Here is a 22,401-nt window from a genome sequence, read left to right as displayed (position 1 = left end):
AGCTACAACTCCTAGAAGAGTCTTGGGCGCCACTCTGTCCTCCACAGCAGCAAGCTCAGTGCAAAAAGACAACCAAGACAATCTTCTACTTCGGCGGGAGCCTCGCCCATTCTGGTTCTAGACTACATTTCCCAGAAGTTCTTGCTGCCCTAACCTACTTTCGGCGAGAATCTAGCGACATTGTTCTATTTCTCAGGGAACATCTATGGGATTGGCCTGGCCCTTGGAGGAAGCTTGTCTCTGGGATATGGGGACTGTATCTATATCTCAAGATTCTTGGCAGCAATTCCGAGAGGGGAGAAGAGGTGTAACTTGGCCCCAGGCGGTGCAGAAAATCCGAGAGCGAGGAGCCATCTTGTCCTAGCGGATCTGGCTCCGGACTACATTTCCCAGAGACCCTGGCGCGTATAGGGCCGACCCATCACTCGCCTGCGGGACCCTCGGCCTCCGGGGAAAGGGAAGTGCAAGGTGAGCAGCCTAGGTCCTGGGGGCTCGACTAGGTTCCGGATGTGCATCTCTGAGGTTCTGAAGGGACAGTCCAGGCGGGTCCGAAGTCTTGGGCCTGTATGATTTGATAGGACAAGGGGAGGGGAAGTGTGGGATTCCATGTATGTGATTGTGACCTTATGTGACCGTGCGGCGTTGTGTATGCGTGTGTCACTGTGACTGACCATGCGCGCGAAACTGTGTGCAGATGTGACTGGATATTCTCGCTGTGGTGTGTGATTGTGTGTGTGGTGTGTGCGGCTCCGACCGCGTAGTGGGACAAGTGATTGTGGGTACCCATACAACTTTGTGTCGTGTGTGTTGGGGTGGGGAGTGTAGAGAATCTGTGATTGTGCTGCTATGACTGTGTTATCTGAGGTCTGCCTCTGATGGTGGTTTTATGAACGTTAGCAGTACTGTGGGGTCACACAGAGTCGGACACGACTGAAGTGACTTAGCAGCAGCAGCAGCAGCAGCAGCAGTACTAAGTGTACTGGATGTCTATGACTGTAAGGATGTGTGAGTGTGATCACATACGTTTTTGTGGCACTGTGTGTGCGGTTGGAGAGTGCCTGTAATTGCCAAACTGACAGTGTGTGTGTCCCAGTGGTTGATGTGTGAGATCAGGACAGATTTTGGTCTTGAGCAGCAGACTTTTCCCCTTCTGCAACCAGGAATGCTCAGGACAGCCTCCATTCCTCTGACCTCTCTCCATCCCTCCTTCCCATGGGTAGTAGATGTGGGTCCAGAGTAACTCTTATCTAATCAGTCTGAGCCACAGGAAGACCTGGCATTTCATGATTCCTTTCTCCTTCCTCCAGCTCTGTCTTTCTCAGAGAGGTACCCTGAAGAGAAGGAGGAATGGCTGTTGACCAAGCCCAATACAAGGTGCACTGGGGTTTCCTTTTTGTTTTATAAGTACCCTGGTGCACATGTGCATGCTTTCATAGAATATAAACATACCAATAGAGTTGCTCGGATAAGGCGATGGCACCCTACTCCAGTACTCTTGCCTGGAAAATCCCATGGGCGGAGGAGCCTGGTAGGCTGCAGTCCACAGGGTCACAAAGAGTCGGACATGACTGAGCGAATTCACTTTCAGTTTTCACTTTCATGCATTGGAGAAGGAAATGGCAACCCACCCCAGTGTTCTTGCCTGGAGAATCCCAGGGACAGGGGAGCCTGGTGGGCTGCCGTCTATGGGCTCGCACAGAGCCAGACACGACTGAAGCGACTTAGCAGCAGCAGCAGAGTTGCTAGGCCAGAAGATACGTACGTGATTTTGGTACATTTGGGTAGCCCTCTGGGGAAAAATGAAGTAGGATTCTTAACTCATATCTTTTACTAAAGTAAAATTATAATTGGTAATCTCATGCCATTGTTTTTTACCAAATAATACCAAAATAAATAATAGATTAAAGGTTTAAATGTAATGAAAGCATTACAGTTGTAGAAAAAAGAAAAATTTTTTAATATAAATATGTATGGGTAAGAAAACTCTTACCCCAGAACTAGAAGAGTCAACATTTTAACTTTTGTGTGGCTAAAACACATAAGCAGAGGTTTTTGGTTTTTTTAATATTTATTTGGCTGCACTGGGTTTTAGTTGCAGCACTTGGAATCTTTGATCTTTAGTTGCGGCATGTGGGATCAAATGCTCCTGCACTGGGAGCACTGAGTCTTAGCCCCTGGACCACCAGGGAAGTCCTGGTGGTTGTTTTTTAGAAAAAAACAGCTAGTGCATAAGGAAAGGAGTGCCTCAGTGTGAATGTGAGCGTAGTTGTATGTTGGGGGAAGTTGACCTCAGGCTTGGAAAATAAGAATTGCTTAAGGAAGTCTTTAGCCCTAATTGGGCTTCCCTAGTGATTGAGATAGTAAAGAATCCACCTGCAATGCAGGAGACCCAAGTTCAATCCCTGGGTTGGGAAGATTCCCTGGAGAAGGAAATGGCAACCCCTTCCAGTATTCTTGCCAGAAAAAAAATCTCATGGACAGAGGAACCTGGTGAGCTACAGTCCATGGTGTCACAAAGAGTAGGAGCAACTGAGCAACTAACACTTTCACTTCACACTTAGTCCTAGTTAGAATAAACTGTGTTCCTGGCCACAGCCTGGCCACAGGCACCATTTTGGTAAAGTTGGCTTGGGGACCTGAGGGTTACAGAGAAGGGGTCCACTCAGAGCAGGTCATAGCAGCTCTGTCTTGGGTTCAGAGCAACAGCAGCACTGAGATGGGGCAAGGTCTTGCCTGGATCACTTGGCTGAGGCAGGAACCTGGGTTGCTTATATGAAGGAGAGGAATTATGAATCTTTATTCCTTTGGGTCAACTAGCTGGGATCCATCTTGATGCAGCAAAAGCCTGGGATTTCTGGAGTTGAGGAATGAGGGGGATTTATTCCAGACTCCCATTCACTAACTAGAATTATATCCCGAGACCAAGGAAAATGGAAGTAATTTTGCCTGGAGAGTCCAAAAGCTGTAAGGCCAGAGTTGTCTCTAGATATTTCTTTGATTTCCCAGGCCTGCCTTCTCAGAACACTGTCCTTTTTCAGGAGAACAACCCCAAGGAGGACTGATCATCTCCTGTAATACTGAAAGCCATGGCCCAGGTAAGTTAGCTGAGGTTCTTTCTTACCTTCCTGACATTCAATTCTTTCTAAGAAAAACAAAATTTTAAGGGTATGTGAGCCCAATCTCTTACTTTGTAGGTAGCCCTTCTATGTCTTTCCTTTCTTTGCAATTTTTGTTGTTGTTATTAGAAAAGAAGAAAAAAAAAAGATTCATTTGTCTGCTATTTGGATTTTGCTGATTTCTTCTCTAGGGTATCATGTAAGTGTTTCCTGGGAATTGGTATGTAGGTCTTGATCAGATTCAGTTGGGATTTTTTTTGTCAGGAGTGTTTCCTAGGTGGTGATGTGTGATTCCATTAGGAGGTGTATTATTTATGGTTCTCTTTCCTTTTGTAATGTTAGCTACCAGTAAGGATTATTGTCTAGATTCATTAATTCATTAGAGATTGCAAAGTGATATTTAAATTCTGTCATTCATTCTCCATAGATTAGGTAGCATACTGTGTTTAAAGTAAAACATCTCATCAACTCTTTGGTTACATTAAAGGACCATTTGTATGGGAAAGAATGTTTGATTCTTTCCCCTTATTTACCTGTCTTTATTTTATTATTTATTTATTTATTGGCTGTGCCTGGGTCTTTGTTGCTACTCACAGTCTTTCTCTAGTTGTGAAGAGCAGGTGCTTCTCTTGTTGCCGAGTTCGGACTCTGGAGCATGGACTGAGTAGTTACAGTGCATGGGCTGAGTTGCTCCAAGGGATGTGGAATCTTCTTGGACCAGGGATCAAACCCAGGTCCCTTGCATTGGCAGGTGGATTTTTAACCACTAGACCACCAGGGAAGTCCTTTACCATTTTTAAAATAATGAGTTGGTGTCTTAGAATCCTACAAAGATGACTAGTAATTTCTTATGCAATATTGTTAGGAGCTGATGGATTTAAACATTTTTGATCTAATCAGTCCATTACATTTGATCCTCAAATTATGCTGTCTTTGGCCAGTGGGAGGCTATTCAAGTTGGCTTTTGAACCCTTTTAACATGATGCCAATAGTTTTTGATAGCTCTCTTGCTTTCTGAGAATGTTCAAACTCATCCGCCGCATTTGACTCAATCTTGAAATTGTCTCTTTGCCAACTTTTGTTTCTTTTATTTGAATACAGTGCTTAGAAATGACAATCTAGACACTAGGGATGTTCATTGCTATTGGGTTAATTATTGTTTCTGGGCCTTTTCTATAGACTGAGTCAGGAATTTTTTTTTTTTTTTTTACTATGAAATAAACTGATAACTCTTGCATCTACTTCTAGGGTCCAGAGATGGTTCTCAGTGATACCAATGTAGTTGCTCTTTGCTTTACCCCCAGATATAAGCACAGTAGTCTATGAAATATTTCTTTTTGTTGCACAGATAATACACGTGTTTATTGTTTCAGGGATCAGTGATGTTCAGTGATGTGTCTATAGACTTCTCTCAAGAGGAGTGGGAATTCCTGAACCCTGCTCAGAGGGACTTGTACAGAGATGTGATGTTGGAAAACTATAGCAATCTGGTGTCAATGGGTAAGGACATCTATACTGGTAATTTTGAGTTCTCCCCTGGAATGTCTGTTTCTTCTGCAGTGAATTTCTCAGCTACTTTTCAAGTTACCAGCTGAATTTCTGCTTCCTTTTCTCAAATAAATGGTTTGAACTAAAATGGAAAGGAAGAGTGGGAAATGGGCAACTCCCAGTTGGCTATGGCTGAGCCTCATCGTTGTTTGACTGTTCCCACAGTAGCATCTCTTCCTTGATCATCAAGGGACTGGGTATTACATTCGGGTCTGATTTACCCACAGCCTAACCATGTTCCATATCTTTTCTTGTGAGCAGGACTTTACATTCCCAAGCCTCAAGTTATCTCCTTATTGGAACAAGGGAAAGAGCCATGGATGATTGGCAGAGAGCTGACAAGAGGCCTGTGCTCAGGTAAGTGAGAAATGACTGGACCAAGGCAGGGCACTGTAGGTAATAACTCAGTTGATTCATGAAGAAACAGCACCCTTGAGATGTGATCTTGGAAGCTCCCATCAAAACAGTAGGCCTGTGGGAAAAACTAACTCCTCTGAGCATGAGTTTACTAATGACCTGTTCCATTCCTTTTCTCACTTACTGCTCTTTCTGCTACTCTTTCTCCAATACCCTTCTTAATTTTAAGTAGAAAATGCCCTTCATATTCCCTGCAAAGAAAACTCTTTACCCGTACATTTTTGTTTCCTATTTTTGGGCTGTGCTACGGAATCTTAATCCCTGACCAGGGTTCGAGCCCATGCCCCCTGCCATGGAAGCATGTTTTCTTAACCACTGGACCTCCAGGGAAGTCCCTACCTGTATTTTTTAATTTTAATTAATTTATTTATTATTTTGGCTGTGCTGGGTCTTCATTGCTGCGTGCAGGCTTTCTCTTCATTGTAGTGTACAGGATTCCCATTGCGTGGGTTCTCTTGTTGGGAGCATGGACTCTAGGTGCATGGGCCTCAGTAGTTGCAGCTCGTGGGCTCAGTAGTTGCAATTCCCGGGCTCTGGAGCACAGGCGCGATGGTTATGGAGCACAGCATGGGCTTAGTTGTCCCTTGACATGTAGGATCTTCCTGGACCCATGATTGAACCCATGTCCCCTGTTTTGGCAGGTGGATTCTTAACTGCTGGATCATCAGGGAGGTCCTCCTACCTATATTTTAGATTCAGTTCCTTGCTAGGTTTTCTTCCTCTTCAGTTCAGTTCAGTTCAGTTCAGTTGCTCAGTCGTGTCCGACTCTTTGAGACCCCATGAACCACAGCACGCCAGGCCTCCCTGTCCATCACCAACTCCCGGAGTTCACTCAAACTCATGTCCATCGAGTCGGTGATGCCATCCACCATCTCATTCTCCGTCGTCCCTGTCTCCTCCCACCCCCAATCCCTCCCAGCATCAGACTCTTTTCCAGTGAGTCAACTCGTCGCATGAGGTGGCCAAAATATTGGAGTTTCAGCTTTAGCATCAGATCTTCCAATGAACACCCAGGATTGGTCTCCTTTAGAATGGACTGGTTGGATCTCCTTGCAGTCCAAGGGACTCTCAAGAGTCTTCTCCAGCACCACTTAGACTCAACTAAATGTTTTCTGTTACCACTCCCAAAATAGTATACCTGTGTGTGTGCGCGCACGTTTGTGCATGTCTGCATGTACCTGCCCCAGCTCCAAGTCCTAGTCTTCATTATAGCCGCCCACCAATGACTGATTTTTTTTGTTTGTTGTGTATTTTTCCTTTATCCAATATTTTTTATTTCCTAATTTGTGCAAAGGAGTCTGCCATATGATGCATTTTTCTAATTGTGTCAACTGTTAAAAACTTGGAGTCAAAAAGTAGTGCTAAACAAATGAACTTCTCTACAAAACAGAAATGGACTCACAAGACATAGAAAACAGACTCATGGTTGCCAAGAGGTAGGAAGGTGGGGGAGAGAAGGACTGGGAGTTTGGGATTACCAGCTGTAAACCGTTAATATTACATATAGGATAGATAAACAACAAGGTCCTACTGTATAGCACAGGGAATATAGTCTTTATCCTGTGATAAACCATAGCGGAAAAGAAAATCTATGGGAAATCTAATGGAAAAGAAACAACGTATGTGTATAATTGAGTCACTTGGCTGTATAGCAGAGATCGGCACAACACTGAAAATCAACTCTACTTCAAAAAAAAACATTAAATTTTTAAAAAAGTAGTGTTAAAATATATCCATAAATAACCTTCACAAAGTAGTGCCTGGTAAAAGAATCAGATGGCAGGGAGCTTAGCAGCAAGTCTGCTGCTGCTGCTGCTAAGTCACTTCAGTCGTGTCCGACTCTGTGTGACCCCATAGACGGAAGCCCACCAGGCTCCCCTGTCCCTGGGATTCTCCAGGCAAGAACACTGGAGTGGGTTGCCATTTCCTTCTCCAATGTGTGAAAGTGAAAAGGAAAAGTGAAGTCGCTCAGTCATGTCCGACCCCTAGCGACCCCATGGACTGCAGCCCACCAGGCTCCTCCATCCATGGGATTTTCCAGGCAAGAGTACTGGAGTGGCTTGCCATTGGCTTCTCCGTAGCAGAAAGTCAGGGGCTAAATATTCAGAAATGGATTTAATCTATACTGAAATAGCAGTTGGAGCCTCACAAGTGATTGCAGTCACTGTCTAAAGAGACAATGTTGGGAAAACAAAAAGGTCTTTGCCTAAATTGGGAATGAACAGGGCAGAGAAGAAGAGATTCGGTATAAAGTAGGAGAACCAAAAGAATACTTATGGAACAGTACTATATACTAAGCTTTGGTTCAGATGCTGCGATTGTAATATTGAACAAAGCATTTAAAATGCTGCTCTCCTGGAGCTTATATTCTAGGGGATGAGAGAGAAAAAGTATATATCATATATATATATATATATATATATATGTCAGATGATGATAAATGCTATGAAGGAAGGTAGAGAAGGCCTTTTTAGAATTAGTATTATTTTTCTTTAATAAATCTCTTTCTTACTTTCATGTATTTATTTGGCTGTGCTGGGTCTTAGTTGCAGTACATGGGATCTTCCATCTTTGTTGTGGCATCTTCTGGTTGTGGTGTGGAAACTCTTAGTTGCAGCATGTGGGATCTAGTTCCCTGACTGGGCCCCCTGCATTGGGAGCATAGAGTCTTAGCCACTGGACCACTAGGGAAGTCCTGAAAGGTCCTTCTGGTGAGGAAGGAAGTAAGGGAACAAATAATGTAGATGTCTGGTAGAAGAGATTCAGGCAAAAGGATCAGGAAGAACGAAGTTCCTGAGTTAGGAGCTTTTTGGCTCCTGTCTTTGTGAATGGAACAGAATGAGCCAAGAGGGAATTATGTGAAAGGAGGTCAGCAAAGTAGCAGGCTGCATGTGTGTTTGTGTGCTCTGTGCTAGTGGGAGGGAGATGTATCTGCAGATAACCTGAGGTCTTCTAGGCCTTGGTATGGGCTTTGAATTCTATTTTGTGCTCAGTCGCTCAGTCATGTCTGACTCTTTGCGATCCTCTGGACTGCCTGCCAGGCTCCTCTGGGATGTAAAGCCATTCCATTCTCAGTGAGCTAATTTGAACAGGGGAGTGACTTCATGTTTTTAAAGGATCCCTCTAACTCAGAGGTTGCTAATTTTGGATTCCTTTGGATAGAATTGAGGAAACTCATGAACTTGGATGAAAAGAAAAAAAAAGCATCTTTGTATCTGCTGCTGCTGCTGTCGCTTCAGTCGTGTCCGACTCTGTGACCGACATCCGACTGTGTCCGACATCTTTAGGATGACAGGGACCCCATAGATGGCAGCCCACCAGGCTTCGCTGTCCCTGGGATTCTCCAGGCAAGAACACTGGAGTGGGTTGCCATTTCCTTCTCCAATGCATGAAAGTGAAAAGTAAAAGTGAAGTCACTCAGTCGTGTCCAACTCTTTGTGACCCCATAGACTGCAGCCTACCAGGCTCCTCCGTCCATGGGATTTTCCAGGCACGAGTACTGGAGTGGGTTGCCATTGCCTTCTCCGATCTTTATATCTAGTAATCTGTAACTGAAATTTAGCATGTCTTCCTATTATGATGTATGCAGCAAACCATGATAGTATTAGTAGTTCCTGTAACTTTGACATGAATAGAAATCACAGATATTTTCATATCATTTTACTGTTATTGTAGACATACTGAAATATCATTTGTAGTCATCACTATTTCAGAATTACAGGCTCACTGCTAGGACTTACTACTTAATTTTACTTATTTATTTATGGCTGTGCTGGGTCTTCATTGCTGCTTTCTTTAGTTGTGGTGTGGTGGCTACTCTAACTGTGGTGAGCAGGTTTCTCTTGTTACAGAGCATGAGTTTTAGGGCATACCAGCTTCAGTAGTTGTGGCACACAGGCTTAGTTGCTCCTTGGCTTTTGGGATCTTTCCAGAGCAGGGATGGAAGCCATGTTCCCTGCATTGGCTGGCAGATTCTTAACCACTAGATCACCAGGGAAGTCCAGTCTTAGATATATCCATAGAGAAGACAACTCCAGGCAAAGGGAAGAACCCCTGTGCAGCCCCTTCTAAGAGGGGAAGGGTTGGTATGTTTGAAGAACTGAAAGAAGTCAGCGTTGTCGCCCCCAGGAGCAAGCAAAAGCAGAGCGTGACTTGAGATTGGAGAGACAAATAGGAACTACATTATTCAGTCTTTGCTGGATTTTGAGCAGTGGAAGGCTGGGCCAAATGTCATTTTGGCCCTTGAATAGGTTCAGTTCAGTTCAGTTCAGTCGCTCAGTAGTGTCCGACTCTTTGCGACCCCATGAATCACAGCACGCCAGGCCTCCCTGTCCATCACCAACTCCCGGAGTTCACTCAAACTCATGTCCATCGAGTCAGTGATGCCATCCAGCCATCTCATTCTCTGTCGTCCCCATCTCCTCCCACCCCCAATCCCTCCTAGCATTAGAGAGTATGAGAACTTGGTGGGGATCTGGGTTAGGAGTCTACTTGAGTGGTCTGAGTTAGAGATGATTCTGGTTTGAAAGAGGGCATTGGCAGTGGAGATAAAAAACTACTGAGGAGGTTAACTGGATGAAATTGCTGAAAGATCCTATGAAGGTAGGAGGAAAAGAATATACTGAAATGAATTCCCTGTTTCTGGCTTGAGATATTCTAATAGGCTCCATTTTGATGTCTTCAAACTCTTTAATTTGCCTAAAATATCCATTAGCTGTCATATACTGAACACTTTACTCAACAACATTTACTCTACTTTTCCTCATCCTCCTAGTAATCACAAATTAAGGATTAGCTCCCTTTTACAGATGAAGAAATGGGAACTAGAAAGGTTAAATAATTGCCTTGGAACCTGTTGTGAATAACTTTCAGTTTTGGGACTCAGCTCTCATTAGTCTGCTTCTGACTCCTGTCATCCTTCCATGGCAGTATCTTGCACTGTATCTTATTATTATTTACAATCCTCATGTGAAACTCCTGAGAATTTTTTTTTAATTGAAGTATAGATGATTTACAATGTTGTGTTAGTTTCTGGTGTAGAGCAAAGTGATTCAGTTATACATATATGTGTATGCTGCTGCTGCAGATAAGTTGCTTCAGTTGTGTCTGACTCTGTGCGACCTCATAGATGGCAGCCCACAAGGCTCCCCCATCCCCTGGGATTCTCCAGGCAAGAACACCAGAGTGAGTTGCCATTTCCTTCTCCAATATATGTATATATACACATATTTTTTTCAGATTCATTTTCATTATGGTTTATTGTAAGATATTAAATATAGTTCCCTCCGGGAGTTGGTGATGGACAGGGATTCATGGGGTCGCAAAGAGTCGGACATGACTGAGTGACTGAACTGAACTGAACTGTGCTATATGGTGGGAACTTGTTGTTTATTTTATATATAATAGTGTGTATCTGCTAGTCCCCAAATCCTAATTTATCTTTCTGACTTTTTCCCCTTTGACTTTTCCCCTTTGGTAACCATAAGTTTGTTTTCTAGATCTATAAGTCTTTCTGTTTTGTAAATAAGTTCATTTGTATAATTTTTTTTTAGATTCCACATACAAGTGATATCATACAGTATTTGTCTTTCTCTGTGTGATTTACTTAGTATGATAATCTCTAGTCTATCCATGTTGTTGCAGATGGCATCATTTCATTCTTTTTATGGTTGATTAATATTCCAGTGTGTGTGGGTGTGTATGTGTGTATATCCCCTTTATCCGTTCATATATTTATGGCTGTTTAGGTTGCTTCCATGTCTTGGCTGTTGTAAATAGTACTGCTGTGAACATTGGGATGTATGTATCTTTTTGCATTATAGTTTTCATCTTTTCTGAATATATGCTTAGGAGTGAGATTGTTGGATCATATGGTATTAATAACTCTATTTTTAGTTCTTCAAGGAACCACCATACTATTCTCCATAGTGACAGTACCAATTTATGTTCCCACCAATAGTGTATAAGGGTTTTCTTTTTTCTACACTCTCTCTAGCATTTATTATTTGTAAATTTTTGGATGATGACCATTCTGATAGATGTGAGGTAGTATCTTACTATGGTTTTGATTTGCATTTCCCTGATTAGGTTGAGCACCTTTTCATATATCTATTGGCCATCTGAATGTCTTCTTTGGAGAAATATCTATTTAGATCTTCTGCCCATTATATGATTGGTTTTTTTGTTTGTTTGATATTGAGCTGTATGTATATTTTGAAATTAAGCCCTTTTCAGTCACATAACTTGCAAATATTTTCTTCCATTCTGTAGGTTGTCTTTTCATTTTGTTTATTGTTTCTTATGCTGTTGCACGTGTCTTTTTTCTCTCTGTATGCCTTAAACTTCAGTGGCCTCCCCTCCCAGTCACTGTGGTGGTATTAGTACATGAGCAAATCTCTCTCTTGTCCCAGGATCAGCATCACAGAATTCGGAGGCAAACAGTATTTGCACTGAATCTCCACCACATAACATATTCTGAGTCTTCCCTATCTGCTACTCACATCAAATTAGTTCACTACCTTAGACTTCGGGCTTCCCCGGTCCACAGTGGTAAAGAATCCACCTGCCAATGCTGGTGATGCAGGAGACGCAGGTTAGATCTCTGGATCGTGAAGATCCCCTGGATGAGGGAATGGCAACCCACTCCAGCATTCTTGCCTGGGAAATCCCATGGACAGAGGAGCCTAGTGGGCTACAGTCCATGGGATCTAAAAAAGTTGGACACATCTGAGTGACTGAACATGCATTCACTTTAGACTTATCTCAGGCTAGTCCCCCGTGTGGCTAACTCTCTGATCGCTTTCAATATGTCCTCACATCCAATATGTCCTTTATTATGGACCCTATTCTTCTTTATCCCCAGCTAGGTGAACTGCAGTTTATTTCTGACTCCCAACAACCCTGAGTCAGCATAAACCCCACAGGTTAACAGCCAGCCTTACACAAGACTGCTCTCACTCCTGACCCCAGCTGTGAGTCTCACCCACACTTCTGACCAACTGACTATAAATTCAGGTATTTCCATGCCCCGCTGAAGGCTCAATAATTTGCTAAAACAATTCAGAAGACTCAGGGAAGCGCTATACTTACAGTTGGAGTTTTACTATAAATGTTATCAGATGAGTTGGTAGGCTTTGGATGCTGAGGTTCCACACCCTCTCCCGGTGAAGTCAAAGTGTGTCAGCCTCCTGGTGAAGCACCAACCAGGAAACACCACTGAACTTTGGTGTTTTTATTGGAGCTTAATTACATAATTATATTTAAGCATAATTAATTGGCATAATTGATTAGGGCATCAGCCACTCAATCTCTGGCCTCCCTCTCTTTCCCAGGGGTCAAGTAGCTGAAAATCCCAGCCCTTTCATCATATGTTGGGTCTTTCTCATGAACAGTCACCGTCCTAAATCTGGGGACCCACCATGAGTCACCTCACTAGCACAGTGAAAACACTGCTATCAGTCAGTAAATTCAAAGGGTTTTTGATGCTCTTTGTTAGGAACTAGGGACAAAAATCAAATTTATACTTTATTATACCAGAGAGCCCAAGAATCTTTCCCTGTATGCTTTTATATCTCTTGCTGCTGCTGCCGCTGCCAAGTCGCTTCAGTCGTGTCCGACTCTGTGTGACCCCATAGACGGCAGCCCACCAGGCTCCCCCGTCCCTGGGATTCTCCAGGCAAGAACACTGGGGGGGTTGCCATTTCCTTCTCCAATGCATGAAAGTGAAAAGTGAAAGTGAAGTTGCTCAGTTGTGTCCGACTCTTAGCAACCCCATGGAGGAGACCTTTATTGGAGGTAAAAAAAAATTAGCCACTTTGTATAATACATATAGTATGATGATATACTTTGTTTCTTACATATACATATAAACTCATATAGATGTATATACAACTAGTCATCTTTTATGCCTAAGCATTTTATATTTATCAACTTTTCCAAATGACTCTGGTCCACATCAATATTTGAGAATCATTGTGCTTTTCTATTTCCATAGATTCTGCCTGCCGCTTCCTGCTTTACATCTCATTAATTTTTGTGTATTTCTTGTCCATTTTTCAGATTCAACAGATATACTTGAGAATTCTATGTCATTTACTACCACATTTTGTTTTTGCTTTAATTTTTCCATTTGTCTTATAGAAGTTTACCTTTTCACAAATGAGGTGGGAGAAGAATATTTACCTTTAATTGTCTTTCAGCTCTGGAATCAATGTGTGAAACCAAGTTATTATCACTAAAGAAGGAAGTTTACGAAATAGAATCATGCCAGAGGGAAATGATGGGACTTAGAAAACATGGCTTTGAATACTCCAGTTTCAGAGATGTTTTGGAATGTAGAAGTCACTTTGAAAAACAACTGGGATATCAAAATGGGCATTTCAGCCAAGAAATACTCACTCATGAGTACATGCCGACATTCATTCAACAGACATTCTTTACTTTACATCAAATTAACAATGAAGAGAAACCCTATGAATGTAAGAAATGTGGAAAGGTCTTTAGTCAGAATTCACAATTTCTTCAACATCAGAGAATTCATATTGGTGAAAAATCTTACGAATGTAAAGAATGTGGGAAATTCTTTAGCTGTGGCTCACATGTTACTCGACATCTGAAAATTCATACAGGTGAAAAACCCTTTGAATGTAAAGAATGTGGAAAGGCCTTCAGCTGTAGCTCATACCTTTCTCAACATCAGAGAATTCATACGGGTAAGAAACCCTATGAATGTAAGGAATGTGGGAAGGCCTTTAGTTATTGCTCAAATCTTATTGACCATCAGAGAATTCACACTGGTGAAAAACCCTATGAATGTAAAGTATGTGGAAAAGCCTTTACTAAGAGCTCACAACTTTTTCAGCATGTGAGAATTCATACAGGTGAGAAACCGTATGAATGCAAGGAATGTGGCAAAGCTTTTACTCAGAGCTCAAAGCTTGTACAGCATCAGAGAATTCATACAGGTGAGAAACCGTATGAGTGCAAAGAATGTGGCAAGGCCTTTAGTAGTGGCTCAGCACTTACTAATCATCAGAGAATTCACACGGGAGAGAAACCCTATGATTGTAAGGAATGTGGGAAGGCTTTTACTCAGAGCTCACAACTTCGTCAACATCAGAGAATTCATGCTGGTGAGAAACCTTTTGAATGTCTTGAATGTGGGAAGGCCTTTACTCAGAACTCACAGCTTTTTCAACATCAAAGAATTCATACAGATGAAAAACCATATGAATGTAATGAGTGTGGAAAGGCCTTTAATAAATGCTCAAACCTTACTCGACATCTCAGAATTCATACTGGTGAAAAGCCCTATAACTGTAAGGAATGTGGAAAGGCATTTAGTAGTGGCTCAGATCTCATTCGTCATCAGGGAATTCATACTGATGAATAATAAAAGTTAAAGCTCTTGTCACCTTCCTGTTCTTTTAAACAAACAAAAAATTCAGGTTTGATAGTTACCCTCTTTCACTATTTTTTGTTTAATTTTATTTTATAAAAAATATATATATTTTTAAAATATATTTCTTAAAATATATTTAATCCAAATATATTTTACTCTAAGTTAGGAATTTGGATTCTAAATTGATATTTGCTTGTCTCCACCCCTCTACTCCCCCACCCCATCTTGTACTAATGTCACATCAACAGTTTTATCCGTTACTATTGCTTTGTTTTACCTTCTTGGTGATATATTATATTCTTGTTTATATTTGTTTGAGTCTTAAGGCTATTCTTCTCTGATCTATATGTTTGTACTTACACCAGTATCACACTGTTTATACTGTGTGACTTTGTATTTTTTAATTCCTTGTAGAATTGATTATAATCTTGTTTTTGAAGTAAGTTTTAGTCCTTTTGTTTCATTTCACACATTTATATTTTCCTACTAGAAAACAGAATATCAGAAAACTAGAAACTAAAAAAGCCAGGATTAATTGTAATCATGCCATCTATAGATAATGACTCTCAATTGGTAGAGCAAATCCTACCAGACTTTGTTTTTAAAGAAAATGTGGTCATGGTACACATGTTGTACCTTTACCTGCTTTTATAATATAGTCAAAAATATGATTGTTATTTCAGTATATAGAGATTTTTTTATTATTTTTATTGATATATTTAATGACATTTTTTAATGACCTTATTATTCATGTATGGTTGCATCTAATTGTTTTGGTTATAAAATCTTCCTTGATTAATATGACCCAAGGTTTATCTTTGGATTTTTTGGCTTTTTCCTTTTAAAACATCTACTTTAGTTGGTGAAATTATCTACATTTTGTCCTTGTAAAATGTCTTGTTCCTTTCACCAAGCCTAACCCCAATCTCATATGAGAAAGGTAATTAACCACCATTATCAATATTATTTATCTTTCCAGATTTTTTTAACTTTTTACTTATATATGTTAGTGATATTTTCTTTTTTATGTATTAGGAAATATAATTATACTGTATGTGTTGGTTTGTTGTAATGATTTAATGAATTAATAAATATTCAGAACTTTTCCTATCATGTGGAAAATATCTAGTAGAAGTTGTTCATTATTATCATTGATACACTCATTTTCATAATTACCATTATTATTTGTGGAGGGCTTTCCTGGTGACTCAGGGTAAAGAATCCACCTGCCAATGCAGGAGACTCAGGTTCAATCCATGGGTCAGGAAGATCCCCTGGAGAAGGAAATAGCAACCCACTCCAGTATTCTTGCCTGGAGAATCCCATGGATTCTCTGGAATCCCAGAGGAGCCTGGCAGGCTACAGTCCATGGGGTCACAAAGAGTTGGACAAAACTGAGTGACTTAAACAACAATTATTTGTGGAAAGGATTTTAACCATGTTGTTTACCTTTATCTAAGTCAAAGAATTAATAATGAAAAAAGACAAATGAGAGACTTCCCTGATTGTCTAGTGGATAAGACTCAGTGCTCCCAATGTAGGAGGCCTGGGTTTGATCCCTGCTTGGGGAACTAGATCCCACATGCTGTATCTAAGAGTTCCCACACTGCAACTAAAGATCTCACAGGCTGCAATGAAGACCTAGTGCAGCCAAATAAATAAACATATATTTTTTAAAAAGAGAGAGAGAAATGAGTGTAATGAACATAGGAAAGTTTTTCCTATCCCCTTTATTCAGCTTGAAATTTTAAAAGGGAAAAAAAAATTTTTGTGGGTAGTCTACATTCAGACTTCATTTTTATGCTGCACAAAGAGTAATACCCATTTGAAACCCTATGGATATAATGATGGGTTGGTAAAAGCATAGTTGTCAAATAAGTAGAAAGAGATAAGAATATTTTTCCTAATTATTCCTTCAAAAGTAGAAAATATACAGGCCACGTTATTTGACCAGAATGAGTGACACAATAACAAAACGACAGCCAACAAATATCTGAATATTAATTTAGTACCCTTCTTGATTAACATGGGTTAAGGAACTAAATCCTTAGAATACACATTATTTAAATGTGAATGAATATGAGAACACAATTGAAAAACCTGTGAATGTCAGGCAAAATTGTATTGGAAGTTTTATAACTCAGCATACATGTATACATTAAAGTACTAGAAAGATCATTAAAATGAATGCAGAACTCAAAGAGCTAAAACAAGCAAAAATATATCTAAAATATGGGTAGAGAAAGGCATTGTTAGTTATCAAATGCAGAAATAAATGACAAAAGTAAACAATTTAAAATAGAAAATGTATCTGATTGAAAGTAGACAAACCACTGATTCAGGTTGGGGAGTACAAATGACAGCTGAACAGTACCATGAATGAGAAACTGAAATGACTCTCAGTAAAGAATCTGTCTATATTGTGGGAGACCCAGGTTCGATCCCTGGGTCGGGAAGATCCCCTGGAGAAGGGAATGGCAACTCAGTGCAGTATTCTTGCCTGAAGAATCCCATGGACAGAGGAGCATGGTAGGCTACAGTCCATGGGTTCTCAAAAGAGTTGGACACAACTGAGGGACTAATATTTTCATACTTACTACCTATTTAAATGTAAAAGGACATTATCTTTTTGGGTGATTAAAATATTCTGGGATTGGCAGTATATATATTAAAAACCACTCTATACTTTAAAAGGGTAAATATATACAGTATATGAATTTTATCTCAAACTTAAAAGTGCTATAGATGTTTTTTATAATATATCTGAAAATCTGGACAAAATGTATGATTTTTACAAAGAAATTGGATTGACTTGATATCAGAATTGACTAGAGAAGTATACAATCTTTAATAGATTCCTCTCCAAAAGGAACATTTTTTAAACCAAAAAAATGTCAGGAGAATTCCCTGGCAATCCAGTGGTTAGGACTCCATGCTGTCACTGCTGGGAGTCCAGGCTTGATCCCTGATGAGGAAACTAAGATCCTCCAAACCATGAGATGAAGTAAAAAGCTAAACAAATAAATGTCAGCTACACTAAAGACACATATATATTTATAGATGAAACTGAAATGTGTTAGGAACTCTTCCAGGACACAGACTGAGGTAGCAAGTTATCTGATTTTATGAATCTGTCATAACCCTAATGATAAAACTTGCTGGAAGGACACAGATAATATGCCCAGAATAAGTTATGAAAATATGCAACGTTAAAAATTAGCAAGCTAAATCTAGTAATCCATTGAAAGGAAATGCTTGTCACAATCTGAATTTTGGAACAAAATATTTCTAAAAAATATTTAAACTTGCTACTCACTTTTTGAAACTTGGAAATTAAATCAATTTAGTTAATAACAGTGTTCCTTAGTATTTGAACTTGGAAACCAAATAGACTTGGGTAGCAAGGGATTCTTGGAATACAACACAAGACAATTCACATGGAATTTCTAGAATTTAAATAACTAGAATATTATAAGTGAAAATATATTATCAATCCTCAATGTCTTCTAGTTGCACCTTTCTTATCAGTATTTGACAGAATGGGATATATTTTATAATAAGAGTTACCTGACCTGCTGGAATATCACTGTGTTCATTCATTTATACTCTGTCTACTTCTCCTTTGAAGTCTTTAAAACAGCTAATGAATCCAATCATTGACATGCATTTAGTACAAGGATGTAGTGGGAGTTGGGAAAGAGGTTGTTAAAATGATCACAGAATTTCAACTCTCATTGAATTTTGAATGTATGGTATGAAAGGTGTTCACTCCCATGATAGCAAGAAAACCAGGGCAAGATAAAAATCATACTTAGGAATAAGTTTAGTAAAAGATATGAAAGATCTTTATATGGAAAACTGCAAAATATTACCAAGGGAAATTAATCAAGATCTTTTTTTTTTTTGGCCCCGCTGCATAACTTGTGAGATCTCAGTTCCCCAACCAGGGATTGAACCTGGGCCCTGGCAGTGAAAGTGCAGAGTCTTAACCACTGTACCTCCAGAGAATTCCCTAGAAAAGATCTAAATAGATGGCAATACCATGGCTGCTGCTGCTGCTGCTAAGTCACTTCAGTCGTGTCCGACTCTGTGTGACCCCATAGACGGCAGCCAACCAGGCTCCCCCGTCCCTGGGATTCTCCAGGCAAGAACACTGGAGTGGGTTGCCATTTCCTTCTCCAAATACCATGGCTATGGATTGGAAAATTCAATGTCTCTAATAAAATTTCCCCAAATATAGCATTGAATAGATTCAATGCTCTCCTAGTCAAAATACCAGAATGGTTTTTTTAAATTTAAAATTGATGAAAGCATTCTAAAATTTATAGAGAAATCCAAAGACTTAGAACAACCAAAACTGGTACTGAAAAAGAACAAATTGGAGAACTTCTGATTTCAAGACTTGCTATAGAGCTATGATAAACCAGTAAGACTATGGTATTTGTCTAAGGATAGACAAATAGGTCAGTGGAGTAGAATAAAAAGTCCAGAAATATACCACAACAGACCCCAGAGTTCAACCTGTATATTCTAGCATGTCACAAAGTAATTTGACCATGAAACCTTTTCCCTCCTACTTGTCATTAACGTTTGTGAGAAATGAACACATCTGGGAAATGTTTACTTAACTAAAATACATGAGTAAGAAGTTAAGTTTAGGAGATTACTATAGGTAGTTAAAGTATTTGGGGTTAGGAGTTTTCCATGTCTGTTGGATCCTGTAGAAAGTCTCTTAGTCCTGCTCTTTTCACTGAGACAAAGACTCAGTCTGAGTTAGTCTCAGTTAGCCCTAATACTCTAATTGTGCAGAATAATCTTTATCAATTATTATCACTTTGAACCTAATACTCAAGGAGGGTAAAGGAAGACAGCTTCATTTTTGTCTCTCATTGTCACTTTTTTTTTGTTTGTTTTGACCACACCACACAGCTTGCAGGATATTAAGTTCCCCTACCAGGGACTGAACTTGACCTCTTGACAGTGAGCATGGCATCCTAACCACTGGACCACCAGGAAATTCACTCACATGCTCAGTGGAGCTAGGTCTTCTCTGATCCTCTTAAAATTTAATTAAAGAGCATGATTTTTTTTGATCATTCCTACTTACTACAGATAATTTCAGCTCAGTAATATAAATATCCTCTTGATGAAGGTGAAAGAGGAGAGTGAAAAATATGGTTTAAAACTCAATGTTCAAAAAACGAAAATCATGTCATCTGGGCCTGTCACTTCATGGCAAATAGATGAGGACAAAATGGAAACAGTGGCAGATTTTATTTTCTTGGGCTCCAAAATCATTGGACAGTGACTGCAGCCATGAAATTAAAAGAAGCTTGCTCTTTGGAAGAAAAGCTACGATAAACCGTTAGTTGCTCAGCCGTGTTTGATTCTGCGACGCCATGAACTGTAGCCTGTCAGGCTCCTCTGTCCATGGATTTTCCCAGGTGAGAATACTAGTGTGGGTTGCTATTTCCTTCTCCAATGATAAACCTACATAGCATATTAAAAAGGTGAGACATCACTTGCCAACAAAGGTCTGTATAGTCAAAGCTATGGTTTTTCCAGTAGTCATGTACAAATGTGAGAGTTGAACATAAAAAAGGCTGAGCACCGAGGAATTGATGCTTTCCAATTACGGTGCTGGAGAAGACTCTTGAGTCCCTTGGACAGCAAGGAGATCCAACCAGTCAATGCTAAAGGAAATCAACTCTGAATATTCATTGGAAGGACTGATGCTGATGTTGAAGCGCTAATACTTTGGCCACCTGATGAGAAGAGCCAACTCATTGGAAAAGACCCTGAAGCGGGGAAAGATTGAGGGCAGGAGGAGAAGGAGGCAACAGAGGATGAGATGGTTGGATGGCATCATCAACACAATGGACAAAAGTCTGAGCAAACTCTGGGAGATAGTGAAGGACAGGGAAACCTGGCATGCTGTAGTCCATAGGGTCACAAAGAGTCAGACATGACTTAGAGATTGAACAACAATATAAATACCCAATCTTCATAGCAGAGTGAAATTAAAACCGCTTTCTCTGCTTTGATCTGTTTGCTGCTGCTGCTGCTGCAGCTGCTGCTGCTGCGTCACTTCAGTCGTGTCCGACTCTGTGTGACCCCATAGACGGAAGCCCACCAGGCTCCCCCGTCCCTGGGATTCTCCAGGCAAGAACACTGGAGTGGGTTGCCATTTCCTTCTCCAATGTGTGAAAGTGAAAAGTGAAAGTGAAGTCGCTCAGTCGTGTCCGACCCTTAGCGACCGCACGGACTGCAGCCTACCAGGCTCCTCCATCCATGGGATTTTCTAGGCAAGAGTACTGGAGTGGCTTGCCATTGCCTTCTCCGGATATGTTTGCAGTTCATGGCAAATTGTATTTTCCAAAAATTGCCATAACTATATTTTTGTTTCTACATGGTCTTCCAGAACCTTATTATTTTCCCATCAGGAAGTGGAGTGCATGTTCTTTCCCTTTGAATCTGGATGGGCTTTTAAAACTGCAAGTACAGGGGAAATGATGCTCTGTGAATCTGAGACTAGCCATAAGAGGTGATTCATCTTCCATCTGGATCTTTCTCCGGATTTTGAGCTGCAGTGTAAGATGTCTGAATCTACCATGCTGTTAAGAAGCTCAAAGTAGCCCACACAGAAAAACCACATGGACAAACCCTTGAGACTACATGAAATAAGAGATGTTCAGCCAGCTTCCAGTTGCTCCTGGAACTTCACACTGTTCCAGATTTAGCCATCAAGAAAAGTCTGAGCTAGAACTGTCCAGCTAGGCTATTTCTGAATTCCTGACCCAGAAAAACCATGAAAAGATAATAAATGATTGCTGTTGTTTGAAACCACTAAAGTTGAAAGAACAGATATACAAACAGACAATGCCAGATTGTATATGATGGTAGAACTGTGACCCACAAACTCTGCAGAAACCAAACTACAAACTGTGCAGAACTCTCAGGACTTGGTCAATAACTGCTAGCTTCCCTATCTTTCGCCTCTCCTTCCAACTCAGAACCAACCAGAGAAAACCAAATCACCACCTCCAAACCAACCTCAAAAGTTGCACTTTTTGTGGCTGGCCCACCTCTATCTTTTCTTGGACAATGACCTCCAATCAAAATACACCTGAAGCCTTCCCTTTTTTTCAGTATAAAGTTTTGCCGGTTCCCTGCTTTTGAGTCAATGACAAACATAAGCAGTGGTGGCTGCAATACTAGTAATTTGAAGCAACCTAACAAAAATGAGATAAGACATTAATTACATAGATGGCATGTAGAATTTACAAAACATTGCGGAAGAACACAATGTTCAATATATATGATTTTAAAAGCAGGTTAAGAAGACAAATAGTGAAGGACAGGGAAGCCTGGCATGCTGCAGTTCATGCGGTCTCAGAGAGTCAGGGGGGACTTAGCGACTGAACAACAAAGAGAACAAATATTTATATGAAAGGATATAAGCTTAAGAGCCTCCCAGCTGGTCCTAGTGGTAAAGAACCCGCCTGCCAACGCAGGAGAGGCAAGAGAGGTGCGTTCGATTTCTGGATCGGGAATATCCCCTGGCGGAAGGCATGGCAACCCACTCCAGTATTCTTGCCTGGAGAATTCCGTGGACAGAGGAGCCTGGCAAGCTACAGTCCCTAGGGTCGCAAAGAGTCCTGCACGACTGAAGTGACACAGCACTGCACGCATATAAGCTTAAACATAGTTATGCCTGAATCGAGAAATTACAGGTGTTTTGTTATTTCTGGTTGTAGGCAATAGGACGAGGCGCTTACCTGGTTTTGTGTTTGTACGCTCAGCCCTCGCAAGCTGGCTGTTTCCACGTGAGACCCGGAGGTCACCTGCGCTGGCCTCGCCACGCCCCGATCGAGCCTTGGGGCGGGGCTTGGAGAGCTTCCCGGCCTGCGCAGGGGCTTC

The 22,401-nt window shown here is 40.8% G+C and overlaps 1 protein-coding gene across 2 annotated transcripts; it reads left to right on the top strand.

Annotated features, from left to right (window-relative positions):
* The first annotated feature begins 272 nt into the window (after positions 1-272).
* On the top strand, positions 273-15,427 carry LOC129546097 (uncharacterized). 2 transcript variants are annotated; one of them, XM_088830878.1, is made up of 6 exons: positions 273-468; positions 1,308-1,374; positions 3,039-3,095; positions 4,490-4,616; positions 4,926-5,021; positions 13,280-15,427. In XM_088830878.1, exons 3-6 carry the CDS (start codon positions 3,087-3,089, stop codon positions 14,470-14,472), a joined length of 1,425 nt encoding a protein of 474 aa, XP_088687004.1. In that variant the 5' UTR covers positions 273-468; positions 1,308-1,374; positions 3,039-3,086; the 3' UTR covers positions 14,473-15,427. The 2 variants fall into 2 exon arrangements, with proteins under 2 accessions (XP_088687004.1, XP_055266859.1); XM_055410884.2 differs by lacking the exon at positions 1,308-1,374 and having other exon boundaries at positions 274-468.
* Positions 15,428-22,401: the final 6,974 nt, after the last annotated feature.

This window comes from Moschus berezovskii, chromosome 22 (genome assembly GCF_049115385.1).
Source record: "Moschus berezovskii isolate FMDL1 chromosome 22, NW_MosBer_1.0, whole genome shotgun sequence".
Classification (NCBI taxonomy): Eukaryota; Metazoa; Chordata; class Mammalia; order Artiodactyla; family Moschidae; genus Moschus; species Moschus berezovskii.
This window is presented reverse-complemented; position numbering and strand designations above follow the sequence as displayed.

Excerpts from the sequence above, each read along its gene's own strand:
- LOC129546097 (XM_088830878.1), top strand. Across the intron at positions 4,617-4,925 it reads TAGCAATCTGGTGTCAATGG|GACTTTACATTCCCAAGCCT; the intron begins GTAAGGACATCT and ends TCTTGTGAGCAG. Across the intron at positions 5,022-13,279 it reads GACAAGAGGCCTGTGCTCAG|CTCTGGAATCAATGTGTGAA; the intron begins GTAAGTGAGAAA and ends ATTGTCTTTCAG.